Source organism: Caenorhabditis elegans, chromosome V (genome assembly GCF_000002985.6).
Source record: "Caenorhabditis elegans chromosome V".
NCBI classification, from domain to species: domain Eukaryota; kingdom Metazoa; phylum Nematoda; class Chromadorea; order Rhabditida; family Rhabditidae; genus Caenorhabditis; species Caenorhabditis elegans.
Window position 1 is genome coordinate 4,068,650 of NC_003283.11, and position 15,154 is coordinate 4,083,803.

A 15,154-nucleotide genomic window follows, 5' to 3' on the forward strand; every position below is an offset into this window, starting at 1 on the left:
TGCCAGCAAGAAATTGAAAAATGTGTTTTAAAAAATAATTTTGTAGTTTTATGCAACAAACCACAAAGCCTCTTTGGAAATATTTGACTTGGGGGGATTTGTTTGACTTTCCAAAATTGTGATCTGTTTACACTTAATTTTAAAAAAATGCGGAACTTCGAAACTTGGAAAATGCCCAGAAAAATTCCAAAAATAGCAGCCGAGCTATTTCTCCCCCTAAAATTTTGAAAGCTTTAAACTCGAATTTCACGTTAAAATTTTTCTGTGACGTCAATTATTTAAATAGCGACGTGTGCACAACACCTTGGTGTCAGGCTGCACCATCGCTAATTTTTTTTAATTTGTGACGTCACAGCGCATTACGGGTAATTGTTGTTTTTAATTATAAACGCCGATTTTTGTCAATCTGTTTTATTATATAATATTTCAAATATGTCTCATGTTAATTTCTAAAATGGGTATTCTAAAATTTTAGCACTACAGTGGAAACTTGACGCAAAATACAATAAAAAACGAATAATATCGATTAATACCAAACATTTACTTGGAAAATTTTAGAAAATTTCACGAAAATAGGCGCTCACATTGAGAAACAATTATATGCTGTGGTGTCACAATTAATTAAAAAATATTTTCCCGCCATCAATCTGCAGTGGTGCGATGGGACAGCCTGACACCACGTGTCTCGTAAAAATACCCAAAAAAAAAACAAGTAAAAAATTTGGAACCGTATAGTGATTTGTCAAGTTTATTTCGAAAATGTCTATGCCCGATTTAATGCAAATGAGAATGTCTTATAAAACTAATCGAAGCAGTTCTATGATGTGTTCCACGTTTTCCAAACCGGAATATTGCATTTCGATACGGCTCGTGAATAAGAGACATAGCAATAGTTGATACCAGACCATGAGATGATATAACAAGAAATGATATGTTATTCAAAGCTGAAAAACTTAACAATGAAAATACAAATCTGCTATCACAGTTAATGCAAACCTTGATTATAATACATTTTACCAAGTGAGTACCCACAATAGCAGAGAGGGACCAGAATGATAAAAAACGGAATCACTGTTTGGATGGTAATCGATACGAAAAACTTTTTTTGAAGTGCCATTGTGTTTTTGGAGAGCACCGCATTTTTATTCTGTTTGATAATTGTATTGAATGTGAGTACAACGAGAATAATTATGAAAACAAACTCAATGACTAGTTTTGTTACAGTACTCCAGCCAACTAATGTTGCATCTTGTGTAAGTACAAATATATCGTCAGAATAGAAACAACGAAGAGTGGGAAGTCTCTGAAAATTGAATTTTTGGGATAATTATTTTAATGCCTTGAAATAGTTTTTTCTCCCATAATATTATCTTTGAATTATGTTTAATTTAATTTTAAAAAAAACTTTGTAGCCTACGTTACGTAAAGCTGTTTCGCATGTTTAAAAATCAAAAAATTAAATTATGAAAACCGAGTTTCTATATTAGTACTTTGATCTACTAAAACAACCCATATATCACAGGTGATTTTTGAAATGATCTGAAATCTTTTTAATGTTTATTTTGTAGATTTTAAAAGTGTTTAAAGGTTGGGAATTTTTAAAAATAACACTCATAATAGTCTAACACTACAAAATTTAAAAAAAAATTGGGCATTATGAATATCTTCGAACGTTGCTGCCAGTTCAAACCACTACAGTGTTAAATTTTTTGGAGAACGTTCCATATTAAAATAAGTGAAATTTAAGAAACTATCACATTTTGACAGTAAACTTAAGGGGAATACAACAATTTTTTAAATAGGTGTACTACTGATAAATTTCTGCTCAATATTTCAACAAAAAACTGGATAGAAACTTCAAAAAAACCTTCTAAAAATTTTGGTTGAAGTTTTAGATGTTCTATTCTTTTTTCTCAAATCTGAACATTTAACGTTTAGTTCTATATCACTTTTTTTGTTATTTTGCGATTCCATTAAAAATTAATAATTGAATATAATAAAAGGCGAGAAAATGAAAAAAAAACACGTTAAAGTTGCGAAACAAACTCAGAAAAAGCATGTCCTAATCAAGCATTTGTAATTCAGTTAATTTGTTGCAAAAATGAAAAAAAAATTATTTCAAAAGTTACATAAATGATATAAATTTTTCACATTTATATTATATCATTACGGTAAATTTTCTACAAAATTTAAAGTAATATACATATTGATGATACCTTTAGAAGACATAACAAAACGCTAGACCTGTTTGAAAAGTATATCTGTTAACTTTTTTTTTGGTATCGAATTTTAGTTACTTCTTTTAGCTCGACAAACTTTAAATAGTTTGCTACCTGTAGAATTGCAGGTCCAGCGACTGCCTGGTCAGGCGTAGTGAGGGTGAATGGTATAAAATATGTCCAAGCTACAACGTGCAAAATCCCGATAAACGCTTTACGAAATCTCGTCCAGCCCTTGCTCGATGATGCCAAAAATGTGAATCGATTTTCGAATAGCACAAGAATTGAAATAATGGTCACTGAAAATTAATTATAAGTTTTGGTTTTTTAAAAAGTTCCAACAAACTTCCAATCTCAATCACAATGACCGTTGTTTGCCACGCACGATTCACATCTAACCACTTAAAAATTCCAAATGAATATCCAGCGGCAAACGGGAAAAACATATATGGAATTACTAACAAACTCAGCGAAATATCTAGAGTTGCACTCCAAAAGTGCACATTGAACATGTACCATTTAACATTTCCCATTCGTTTTGGAGTTTTAAATAATATTAGGTAGCCAACAAAAATATGAACAGGAACTTCAAAAATAGTCAGGCAATGAAAAGCCATGGTCACGAATATTTCAGTATTCAAAAAACTCTCCTCTCCAGAACATGACTGGGACATTTGATTATTGCAAGAATGTTTATTTTAAGTTTCTCCGCTAGTGCACTACGCACGGGGCAAAAATTTGATTATTTCAATTAAAGGCAAACGCTTGAGAGTTCAAGAATAAAATATAGCAGAGATTAAACTAGCTTTAAAAGCAAAATTTTCATCACCTGTTCTCGATGATTTGATCACTTTCATAGAAATGAGCAGGGTACCAAATATTTTGTAATGGAAAAGCGATCATTAGAATAGTAAAAAAATCAAAATTCACAGGAGTTCTGAATCTAAAAACTCGCAGAATTATTTTGACACCAAATTGATATTTTATTTTATTTTTAACCGTTACTTATATAGAAAAAAAAATAGTTAATGGCTGTTGACTACGTCAACGAATGGGCGGGGTCTGTGAACATAATTTGCAAAAGTTCGGCGGGAAATATTATAATTCAAATTATAATTTTTCAAAAAAAAAATTGAAGTTCAAAAAATTTGTTTTTAAAGGCGAGAAATTAATTTTTTAGAGAGTGTTTTCGCCGCAAATTTAAATTTCATTTGACGGGAAATTCGAATTTGTATTTTTTTTTAGTTTTCAAAATAATTGGTCGGGAAATTAGATTTTTTTGCCTCAATTTTGACTGGAAATTTACATTTTTTTTGTATTTTGAAATTTGAATTTTTGATTGTCGAAATATATTTAATTTTTTTTATTTTTGTGCTCTGATTGAAATTCGAAATTTGACGGGATAAATTTTTATTTATCGCAAAAAATGTTGCACATTGGACGGAAATTTAAACTAATGTACTTTGGCGGGAAATACAAAATTTCAGTTCCTCAAAAAATAGTTCTCGGAAAATTTGAAAACTTTGACTCAGTCTTGAATTATTTTTGCCAAAGCACGTACTTTCATATTTTCTAGGCAACTTTCTACGAATGAATTAGATGGTTTAACTTAATTTGCACTAGGTATCCGTTGCAACCACTTGCAAAAAAACGTGATTATGGCAGAAACTAGACTGAAAAAAACTACCTAACCATGTGTTTAACTTTGATTTCAGAAATTATTCGTCTGAATGAGATTAATACTAGTATTTATATTTCCGCGTAGACAAGTGACTGAAAGCATTTTTTTGTTGTTAGCCAAATACGCTTATGAATCAGAATAATTATATTACTTGACAAGGACTTTTTGAACCTTTTGGTTTTCTAAGAAAATGAAGCAAGAATAGGAAAATCTGAAAATTTGAAGGTTGAATAGCATTTGACTACGAGGAGTAATCCGAAAAGAGTGCTTTAGTAATACAAATCCATCTCTTGCACTTCCCACCGAAAACTTTGATGAATTCCCGAATTTTCTACTTCGGTACCCTAACATTTTTCAAATACAAAATGTGCTACAAGCTTCTTCAGTTTTTGAAAAAAATAGTCAAACCTAGTCATATAGTAGAAAAACTTGTGTAAAAGCGCACAGGAAATACCGTCTGTTTATTCAATCGACACATATTCTGTGACTTGAACTTTCACTCTTTGCCATGTGTATTTTTAAAATAGCAGGAGACTCGAGAGAGGATTACATGGATGTGGGATTGTTGAATTAGGTGGAAACGTGGAATACACGTGGTTTCGTTCTGTTTCAGATCATAAGATTTTGAACTAGATTTTTTACAATTTTTGTGCTCCAATTTAATTTGTTTCTTCTCGTAAAAAATATTTGATGGCAGAATACGTGGTGAATTGACTTATATTCAATAGTGCTTCTGTAAATTGCATTATCAGTATAATAAATAAATAAATAAATCAATCAATCAAAGTCAAATATAAATTTGAAGTAGTGTTTTTTTTCACAAAAAAAATCTCAAAAATTTTGATATGCAGGTTTTACTCTTATAAATTTCATTGAACGGCTTCTGAAATTATAATAGGTGAAAACTGAGTTTGCACTTTTTTAATAGCGTATAAAATTGTTTGAAACATTTTAGCATGTTTTTTTGTCATTTTTATTATTTTTCTGAAAAGTGCCTCTTTAATTTCAAGGTTCAAAAAATTTTCAGACTTCAATTGAGGTTTTTTATTATTAATTCCCATGCTTTTTATATTATAAACACTTTTATTTGTGTTACATCCTAGGCAAATATATCGGAAGCGGGGTCTCAACAATCAAAAGTGCCTCCGGCTCCGCCTTTCAAAACTCTTTTCTTATCGCAAAATTTTGATCTAGCTTTTATAACCATGACTAATATTGTTGTCAGACGAGGTGAGCATGCAAAAATATGTTTGGTTATTCCAATTTTGAAATGTATATTTGTAGAACACACATTTTGTGGACAAAGGGAGATTCCGGTTTTTGAATAATTTTTGCAAATTGCTTTCGATCAGAAATGTTTCCTTTTAGGTTTTAAATGAAATCACCAGAACAAACCAGTTTTAATAACTTTGACAGGAATTCCAAAAATAATGGATGGTTTTGTTTTGTTTTTTTTTGTTACTTCTGAAGTTATGATCTATGAATACCTATCTTGATATTTTCAATTTTTTTAAATACGTCCAGTCGGCTTGAAAATTCCGACTCATGCATGAATTTCAGACAGCCAAACCCTCGAGGCTTCTAAAACTCAAAATTCTACATTGATAACCACACCACTTGCAATGACTTCTGACAATAACCATGAAAATATGAAACGTTGGACGAAAAACCCGGAAGCAAGGTAAAAAGGGAATAACTCAATATAATTCAAAAAACAGTTTCAGAATTTTCTGCATCAACACACTCTCTGCTTTATACGCTCTGATCCTGACAATGATTGCATTTGTAATAGAAATCTCTCCAACGTGGCGATCCCAAGAAATGTGGCTTGAATATTCAATATTTGGCGTTCTGATGTACCTATTTGCAATTTTGTATTTCACCTATTTTTATTTATTTGTTATATATCCCAATATTATCAACTCAATTATCTACTTTTTGCATCGGAGGGGACGAATAGCTTCCTTGCACAGATGGCTTCTAGAAGAGCCCGTTTTTAATGGAGAAGGCGCTGGAACAATGTATCTGAGAATCGGAACTTTATGTGAGTTAACTTTAATTAGTTCAAAACTATTAAAATATTGTTCCAGTTTTCGGATCCATGGGAGCCGTGCTTTATATAACTGAAATTTTATTGTGTTTCTTTGATACGCAACGAAATGGAATTTATGTCACCAAGTACACACTTGCAGTCGCATTTATCTATATGCAAATGCATTTTATTTTTTCAAATTCTAAGGTAAGGCAAAAAATTAGATTGGAAGGAGAGGAGAGTCTATTCCAGGTTCTGCTGAAAAGTTCAAATGCAATTGCAAAGTTTGGATTGATGCACTCAGTTGCTGTGAATTTGTGGACGTGGCTTTCCATTTGTCTTATAAAATCGGTTTGTAGTTTTATTTTGATTTTTTTTTCAAATTTAATCTTTACAAATTGGAGTATAGATGTTTGATGCGCTACTATGTAATTGGCTTTTTAAAATTAGCAATCAAAAAATTAGAAAAAAATTGGATATTTTTACTTCCAGTCACGGCTAAAAATATATTATTTTTCTACGATTTTTATATTTTAAAGAGTTTTTTAAAAATTACTTTAGTTGAAATATATTAAGGGTTTGAGCATGTTTGACATTTCTGTTTAAATTCGAACTTATGGTGAATTTTGGATTTTACCAAAATTTTGATTGAAAGGTTTTTAGAAAATAATACATTTTTGAGAGTTTTTGAGTTTTTTAAAAATTATTTTGAACTTTTAAAACTTTATAAGTACTTACGTTCGTTTACTTTGGTTTCATCAATAATTGTATTTCAATAAACTCAAATTCAGGTTACCTAAGTTCAGTTATTGATTTATACCATTTTTTCTTAAAAATCACAAACGATTCTATTTTACTTTCAGGATATGAAGCACTCCAAAAAAGAAATGAAACACGCTGAGGATGGTCTCAAAAACCAAACAGCTACAAATGTTCTAGCTCAATGGTCCTACAATTTAACTACCAACTCATTTGGTGCTCACGACAAACAGCTGAGAACAATTGTCAAAATGGGGAGCAGTGCGAATTTACTTCTCACTTGCCTTGTCGAGTTCTCATTGATTGCTGCAGTTATATGCTTTATCATTTGGAAAAACGATCATCCGAATCCAGGAAATTCTGAGAAAAAGCCAAAGAAACAAAGTGTTCGTTTTGACTGCAATGGAACTTCTGTTGGATTATTCACTGCGATTTTCATACACATTATATCAGTGGTTGTTATTGGATTGCACGGAATTTATATGAAAGACCACAACGAAAAAGTGGCTGACCAACTGATTGGATACACAGATGTCTTGATGTTCGTGATACTACTTTTTGCATGTCTTCTTGCACTATTTCAAATGCGAAAACTACAGTACACTTCACATGTGCATGGAGAAGTTATTGATGATATCTTGTTGATTGTGGGATTGGCTGGAGAATGTGTATATTCGTGTGCTGCAATCGATTTATATGTAAATGAAAAGTTGATGGATCGTCCGGTTCCTTATATCACAATGATTGCGTTTTCATTGAGAATCACTGAAGTTATAGTTCAGACATTGTTCATTCTAATAGCTGCGAGGTAAGTTATGATGTTTTAATAAAGTGGGGATGGCTAAAAAATAGATAGATGTAGATTCTCTTGAAACACCTGCAACTCCTTAGGTTTCATGAAAAACTTACATAAAACTTCTTAAAAACTGTATGCAAAAGTTTTATTACTGAAATATTTTTCATGCAACCATTAATTCTTGAGTTGAATTGAATTGAATTTATTTAACAATGGAGTTACACACGTGGTATCAGAGTGTCTCATTTTTTCTTGATCTACGTAGATCTACAAAAAGTACGGATGAAGAGACGCAGATTTCTCAACTGATTTCGTATGGTTAAGAACGTGCTGAGGTCACATATTTTTGGGCAAAAAATCCCCGCATTTTTTGTAGATCAAACCGTGATGGGACAGTCTGGAACCACGTGGTTATAGGGGTTTTGGGTGCAATTTTCTACCCTTTTTTAGTACCTTCTAATCGTCATATTTCAATTAAAATGTTCTGAAGTGTCGAAAATTTTTTTCAGAATGAGAAGCTCACCACTTAGCAACAAACAACCTGGAAAACAAGTTATAACTTTTCTTTTGATCTGCAACATCAATCTGTTTATCTATCACACATTTGAAAGTAAGTCAATTTGTGTTTAAAAATTAATTGAATTTGTATCAGAGGTGGGCAGCAAATGCCGTTCGGCAAATTGGCAAACTGCCGGCTTGCCTATTTGCCGAAAAAAATTCAATTCCGGCAATTTGTCGGTTTGTCAATTTACAGGAAATTTCCATTTTTGGCAAATTGCTGATTTGCCGTTGGCCGGATATCAGTATGCCGGAAGTTTTTAGAGGGATTTTTTTAATTGACGGAATCATTTTAACTGTGCCTTTCAAAATTTTATTCCTGTTTTCTTTAGTTATTTTCATAGAATTTGCTTACTTTTTGAAATATATGTAGGAACATTCATAGAATGCGTACAATTTTGCCGATTAAAATTGAAATTCCGGATATTCCAGAAAAAATGTGTAAAACCGTAATTTGCCGTAAAGCTTCGGCAATTGCCGTTTTTTCGGCACACTCGACAAAGCGGCAAATTGCCAGTTTGCCGATTTGCCGGAAATTTTCATTTCCTTCATGTTGCTGATTTACCGTTTGCCGCCCACTCCTTGGCGTTTGTATTTAAAACCAGCACACGAATATCTTTCCAAAATAAAATAATTTTCCAGCAACAGAATCCAGTTTTGGGTTTCCTGCCAAAGTGTCAGAAGTCTACACGGTGATGCTTACCATTGCGTCTCCAATCGTGGTCTTCTACAGGTTTCATAGTTCGGCGTGTTTGGCAGAAATCTGGAAGAATACGTATTTGCGGAACGGTCACGATGCGAACGTTGGGCCTGCAGATTCTAATGAAAAATTAATGATGATTGATAAATTGTAAAAACTTTGAAATAAATATTTTGTTTGAGGTTGCGAAAGTGAATTTAGATATCATTTGTCTTTTGAATTTTGTTGAAGAAAGGCTTTCTTCAACAAAAGGTATCAACAAAATGTTTGGTATTACCGTCAGAAAATTTTGAGCTTTTCACTTTTTTTTGCCAATTAGTTGCCCGCGGAATTTCATCTATTTTCGGGCAATCCTCAGCTTTACATACGGAGGGTTAGTTCGACCAGAATGCTTGCTTCTAAATAAGTAATTTGGTTCTCAACCAATCAAAGTGCAATGAATATTAATTAAACATTGGTCTCCTTGGTCATTGTCTGCAACTATTGGACAGGTGATTTGGGAACACTTTTGAACCACACGTTAAAGATCTTTGAATTCCTGCTTGTGATTTATGTTAAGCTTGTCAAATTATATGATGATTCATTAAAAAGTGTATGATCAACAAGTCCAGTCTAACAAGTTTCATAAACTCCAAAATATTTTTCATAAAATTCAACAAAGAATTGTTATGAATCCTGAGAGTTTGTCGGATGTGTCCTGGTTGTCCGAGAACAGCAGAACGATGAAAATAATGTTTTTCGATACGGTTCATGAATCAGCAGTATCGCAATAGTAGATATCAATCCGTGAGAAGAAATAATAATAAATGCAATATTATTGAAAGTTTGATTATAATATTCTTGAGATAAAGAATACCCACAATATGAAATTGGGAGAATAATAATTGCAAATGGAATAATTGTCTGTGTTATGATTGAAATGAAAAATTTTCTCTGGAGAGCCAAGGTGTTACGAGAGAGTACAGCGTTTTTCGTTTGCTTGATAAGACTTTGAAATGTCAAGTATACTAGTAGACCGAGGTAACTGAACTCGATAATTAACTTTAGCATTGTGATTCTTGCGACAACGGTGGAGTCCAAGGTGAAGACAAATATTGGTCCTTTGTAGAAGCATCGCAGAGTTGGAAGTTGCTGAAATTTAAAATTTAAAATTCGAAATTAAAAACAATTAAAACCATGAGCACGACTGGAACAGAAATTTCCGGATCTGGGACTTGAAAAATAAATGGTATAAAATAAGTTAGAGCAACAATATATAAAATCACAAAAGACGCTTGTCGCACTCGTTTCCAGTGGTTTGTTGATGACGCCAAAAATGTATATCGATTTTCGAAAAGGATTAGAATTGATAGAATTGTCACTGAAAATGATTAATACGTACAGTTTTACAAAAATTTTGAAAATTGAAGCTTTAGGTCAATTTTATTTAATTTTTTTTCAACCCCCTACTAAATTATGTAAAAATTTCGCTGTGGTTTTTTTTCCCCAAAATGACATAAAGCAGCCCGAGTAAAACAAATATAACTGTTAGAATATTTTTAACGATTTTTAAAAATTTTACAAGAAAAATTAGAAGGGGCCGAATTATTTTTGAATTCCCCACCAATTGAATGACCTATTATAGTTTTGACATTTTTGCATTTTCCGGGCAAAATTATTAGTTCCCATTCGTTTTTTTTCTCATGCTCCTAACTGGAAACATACTTTGTCAATTATTGAGACATTTTTCCGCAAGAAGTTTTTGAAAAAATGTTAAATTATCTACTTCAGGACAAACGTAAAACGAAAAATCGTTTTGATATTTGCGGGATTTCAGTAATCTAATTTCTTTGCAAAATTGGAGAAAAATCATCAAAACGAATTTTCGACGGGTCAAGCAACAAAACATGATTTTCATAATAATATTTGAACATTGAAAAGTTGAACATTTTGATTTTTTATTTTAAAGAATATCGCAATGCTTCGAAAGTTTGCAAGAAAAAACCAACAAAAATCATGAATTTCCACAAAGTTCTATTTTTAAAAAAAGTTTTTTATTTTTATTTTTTAATCTTGTCAAAATTTCCAAGTTACCAAAAAGTACTAAAAAAAACTCACATCCAATTTCCACAACCAAAACTGTCACCTGAATCGCAGGATCTAGTCCAATCCAAATAAAAGCCCCAAGTGAATAGCCAGCAGTTGCGGGAAAAATAAAGTACGGAGTCACCAGAAACGTGAAGCTCACATCTAGAATAGCGCTCCAAAAATGAACATGAAACATGAACCATTTCACATTTCCCATTCTACTTGGAGTTTTGAATAGGATAACATAGCCAACAAATATATGAACAGGTACCTCGATTGACGTAAGCACGTGAAATGCTGAAGCCATGAAGTCTGCTGAGCTAAAGTAACTGTATTCATCGGAGCACGACATTTGTTGCTCAATGTGAATGATCGGGGTTCACAAAAATTTAAAATCACCCGGAGCTTGTGGCTTTAGTACACAAACAGCTGAAATATACTCTGGCGATGTTTCAAATTTCAAATGCAGAATTTCTAAAATTTTGAGTTTTTCTTTAAAAGATTTCCTTTAAAAAAAAATCAAAGAAAAGGGAACAAAATGAGCCAACCAGAAATCGTATAACAACTAACAAAATCATGATAATGATGTTATTCAAATATTTCCCGTCAGACTGATACACATGGGACATAAGTGACAGCTGGATTGCCTGGGGCGACGTATATTAATCACTGCTTTTTATCAGCGTTTTGTGATAAATTGTGAAATGGATATTTTTCGTTGAGAATAATTAATTTTAGCTTTTCCCGTCTTTCTATGAAAGAGGAGAACACATAATTTCAGATGATAGTACATAATTAGATGGGTACTTCGAAAACCGTCGCGGACCGAATCTGAGCCAAAATTTCTTGATTCTTGATTTCTTCTTGACTTCAAAAAAAAAAATCAAATACAAGGGAAAACCAAAAGTTGACTACGGTTTTGTACAAAATTTTTGATTTTTCTGAATTTTGTGGTTGCTCACGTGGTGTCAGGCTGTTCCATCGCTCCACTGCACACGGAAGGCGGGAAAATATGTTTTTAAAATTTATGACGTCACAGCGCATTTCGATTAATTGTTTTTCAATTTAAGCGTCGAATTTCGTGAATTTTTTACAATTTTTCAAATAAATTTTTTTGTTAATTGAAATTATTTGTTTGTTTTGTATTTTGCTTCAATTTCTTCATAAATTTTTAGAATTTCGGTGAAATATCAATTTCATAAATTAACATGAAAAAGTTATTTGAAAAATGATAAAACAAATTGACAAAAATCGACGCCTAATGAGTAAAACAATTATTCGAAATGCGTTGTGACGTCACAAATTTTCGAAAAATATTTTCCGGTCGGTGGAGCGATGTTGCTTGTATTTTTGGAAAATGTCTTTATGTGAACACAATTGCATATATTTTTAATTGTAACTTATAATATTTACTGAAAAACTAGTTCTTGATTTTTCTTGAATTCCAAAAGCTTTGCCCATCTTTGCTCGAGAACATGTTTTTCAAAAAATGATTTTTCGAAAAAAAAAACTATAAAATAAAACAAAACCGACTATACTAAAAAAATTGTTTTTTTTTTAATGACACTCCTTGAAAATTGATTTAATATATCTTCCGTGAATTGAAAACCTTCTGAGAAAACAGTCAGTAAATCAATAATTTTGTTCAATTTAACATGTGCCGATGTTTGCTCCGCTGTTTGAAAATACTTCTATGAAAAATTTGAAAATGATCTGTAAACCATTTGGAATTATAACACTTTATTCAGCGGATAAAAACTACCAAACTATTTAGAAGAAATAAATATTCCACTTTGCCGTGAGTTGCTGGAAACTTTACACACTTTATGTTTTCTTAAGTTTCTAGAAACCAGGTATGACTCTAGAGCGTATCCCAAAAATTTTAACGATGTGTTTATAGGACCGATGTAATCAAACGCGTTGCGAGTATAAGATACAATAATTGGTGGTATTAAGCCAAAAACTAAAATAATGCAGGTGTCGATTAATGCAAGCCGATTAATCTGAAAACTTTGCTTGGAACAAATTGGAACTATTTGTAAGAAAATATACCCTTTTTAGCTCCCAGCTAATTGTCAAATTTTTGTATTTGTTCCAGACATATAGTTTCAAAGACAGCAACAATGATAATGCGATAATTGAAGTATACACTACCTGCAATACTTAATAAGTTTTCTTTCAAATTCCGAAAATATAAAAACTTTTTCATAGGCTAGCCAATAAAGTGAATAGCATTCCGACAAAACACAAGCTGCATTTTTGCATCCTGGAGAAATTTGTATGACATTTTCGCAGTAAATAAACAACATTGAGCCATCTATTAAGGGATACATGAAAACGAGAGCAACAATGAACATGTTTGGGATGTAACTTCGATAATTGAAAAAGTAAAGAGGGAAATAGGTGGCCTAAAATAAATATATAAAAACTCCTGTTACGAAAATTTAGCATATTTTATCGCGGCACATTTCTTCGCAATTTTGGCGGATTTTTCCCGCACATTATTTTTTGAGCAAATTAGGTTTTTGCTTATTGTTTTTTAAAAGTCTAGTAGCGCCAGCGAGAAAATGTTTCACTGAAAAAATATCACAGTTAATTTTGCTGCAGTTTTTAAAAATTTACACTCAGAACTTATTAATTACCTTGTTTTCGCTACTTGCGATTCTGAATATCGACAAAAAATTTAACGAATTTTAAATTCAGATCAGGGGTGCGCGGCAATTGCCGTTCGACAATTTTGGCAATTTGGGCAACTGTCAAAATTGTCGATTGCCAGAAATTTTAAGAACCGGCAATGGCCGGAACTGCCAATTATCGAAAACTTCCAAAACCGGCAATTCCAAAAATTGCCGATTGCCGGAAGTTTTGAAAAGCGGCACTGGCCGGAATTGCCGATTGTCGAAATTTTCCAAAATCGACAATTGCCGAAATTGCCGATTTTCGAAAATTTCCAAAACCAGCGATTGCCGAAATTGCCAATTGCCGGAAAATTTGAAAACCGGCAATTGCCGGAATCGCCGGTTTTCAAAAATTTCTAAAACCGGCAATTCCCAAAATTGCCGCTTGCCGGAAATTTTGGAGACCGGCAATTGCCGGAATTGCCGACTGCAGCGCAAACATACGACTAACCCATGTTCTATCAGATGCAATTAAAAACGCCAAAAAGGCTCTGGTAGATCCAATCATGTACTTTGCCCAAAATAGAACAAATATTGAAATTTCTTCAAGACGAGAGAATCCTTCGAAACTGGTCGTGGTAATTAAGATGGATAAAAGGAAGAATATAACTGGAAGAAAATTTTTATAGTAATGTCAGTACAGGGCTGGTTAGCCTCGTAGAATCACTAGTTAAAAATGCCCACGTACTTGTGATACTATATAAGATATCCATGAGAAATCGAAAGTAGAAAAGTGTTAAATCAGGTGACCTTTTGAGAGTTTTAAACCTGAAATATTGTAAGATGGGAAAATATAAATTCCAATTAAAAAGGACAACCAGTATATGTCCAGCAATAATTTCGCACAAAAGAAAATCGTAATAAATGCGTAACCGATCGCTGTAATCGTAACAAATATACCAGAAAAATACATGTTTTTCCTTGATTTCTGTTTTCTGAAATTATCAATCATTAAAGAAGAAGTAGGTTCAATAAGAAAATTGTTTTAAAACGTAGTGTTTGTGCTAAATTTCCGGCTTCCTTCATAAATTGAAATGGAATAGTTTGCCTAGGCCATTTTGGCTCGGACATATCTGGGTAGATTTACGGCGCGTTGCGTGTCGCGTCGCGGCTCGTTTTTAGTTGTAAAACTTAATGTATTTGCTCGTGTAGAGTACACGACTTTCCCACGCGTTGTCCGGAGAACGATTGTCAATGGAGCGCTAAAAATTCATCAAGGATTGCCAGAACCCCGTGGTTAATCTAACATGACCTAGAAATCGTGTGGTGGCCTAGGATTCATTCACGCAAAATGCAAATTCAGCCACTTTCATAGACTTCATTAATAAACTTGATGCCATGAAAATTTTCATGGAAGGCGGATTCTGACCTACACGCCTGCCTGTGTTGGTTTTTAGTTGGTTTTTTTGCTGTGAAATCTTGATTTTTTTTCTCGGGGCGCGTTTTTTTTTTTGAAAAAAAAAATCTAAATTTTAAGGTAGACTTTTTTTTAGCTAAAAGTTAAATTAAAAAATAAAAAATAAAATACTGGATGAAAATTGAAATTTTTTTATATGTTTTGCGATAAAAAAATATGCGAGAAAACACAAATGAAAATGAAAAATTACAAATTTTTCCGCGTATTATCGCTTATTGTTGTTCATAGAATAATTGCGTAAATATAG

The 15,154-nt window shown here is 32.4% G+C and overlaps 3 protein-coding genes, 1 non-coding gene and 1 pseudogene across 8 annotated transcripts; 2 read left to right on the forward strand and 3 right to left on the reverse strand.

Moving 5' to 3' along the window:
- Positions 1 to 774: 774 nt before the first annotated feature.
- srh-210 lies at positions 775 to 2,893 on the reverse strand (annotated as a pseudogene). Its single transcript has 5 exons — positions 2,566 to 2,893; positions 2,334 to 2,518; positions 1,203 to 1,303; positions 997 to 1,147; positions 775 to 944 (listed from the first exon to the last, which is right to left on the reverse strand). Coding segments are annotated over exons 1-5 (935 nt in total).
- Positions 2,894 to 5,105: 2,212 nt separating this feature from the next.
- On the forward strand, positions 5,106 to 8,924 carry otpl-2 (Otopetrin-2; the record flags this gene model as incomplete). Of its 3 annotated transcripts, NM_001322547.4 has the most annotated exons (8): positions 5,106 to 5,130; positions 5,461 to 5,581; positions 5,625 to 5,944; positions 5,991 to 6,139; positions 6,185 to 6,283; positions 6,796 to 7,499; positions 7,997 to 8,097; positions 8,688 to 8,924. In NM_001322547.4, 8 exons carry the CDS (start codon positions 5,106 to 5,108, stop codon positions 8,897 to 8,899), a joined length of 1,731 nt encoding a protein of 576 aa, NP_001309627.1. The 3 variants fall into 3 exon arrangements, with proteins under 3 accessions (NP_001309627.1, NP_001309628.1, NP_001309629.1); NM_001322548.3 differs by lacking the exon at positions 5,106 to 5,130 and having other exon boundaries at positions 5,523 to 5,581; positions 8,688 to 8,899; NM_001322549.3 differs by lacking the exons at positions 5,106 to 5,130; positions 5,461 to 5,581; positions 5,625 to 5,944; ... (1 more) ...; positions 6,185 to 6,283; positions 6,796 to 7,499 and having other exon boundaries at positions 7,998 to 8,097; positions 8,688 to 8,899.
- A 487-nt stretch (positions 8,925 to 9,411) lies between these two features.
- Positions 9,412 to 12,734, reverse strand: srh-211 (the record flags this gene model as incomplete). Of its 2 annotated transcripts, NM_071736.2 has the most annotated exons (5): positions 9,412 to 9,876; positions 9,921 to 10,105; positions 10,843 to 11,241; positions 12,346 to 12,525; positions 12,575 to 12,734. In NM_071736.2, 3 exons carry the CDS (start codon positions 11,162 to 11,164, stop codon positions 9,412 to 9,414), a joined length of 972 nt encoding a protein of 323 aa, NP_504137.1. The 2 variants fall into 2 exon arrangements, with proteins under 2 accessions (NP_504137.1, NP_001317800.1); NM_001330827.1 differs by lacking the exons at positions 9,921 to 10,105; positions 12,346 to 12,525; positions 12,575 to 12,734 and having other exon boundaries at positions 9,695 to 9,876; positions 10,843 to 11,164.
- On the forward strand, positions 11,598 to 11,618 carry 21ur-15323. Its single transcript, NR_068687.1, has one exon.
- F38H12.5 (Serpentine Receptor, class BC (Class B-like)) lies at positions 12,579 to 14,403 on the reverse strand (the record flags this gene model as incomplete). The annotated part of the gene is made up of 6 exons (NM_071737.3): positions 12,579 to 12,815; positions 12,865 to 12,966; positions 13,014 to 13,220; positions 13,942 to 14,099; positions 14,179 to 14,258; positions 14,309 to 14,403. 6 exons carry the CDS (start codon positions 14,401 to 14,403, stop codon positions 12,579 to 12,581), a joined length of 879 nt encoding a protein of 292 aa, NP_504138.3.
- Between the last annotated feature and the right edge of the window lie 751 nt (positions 14,404 to 15,154).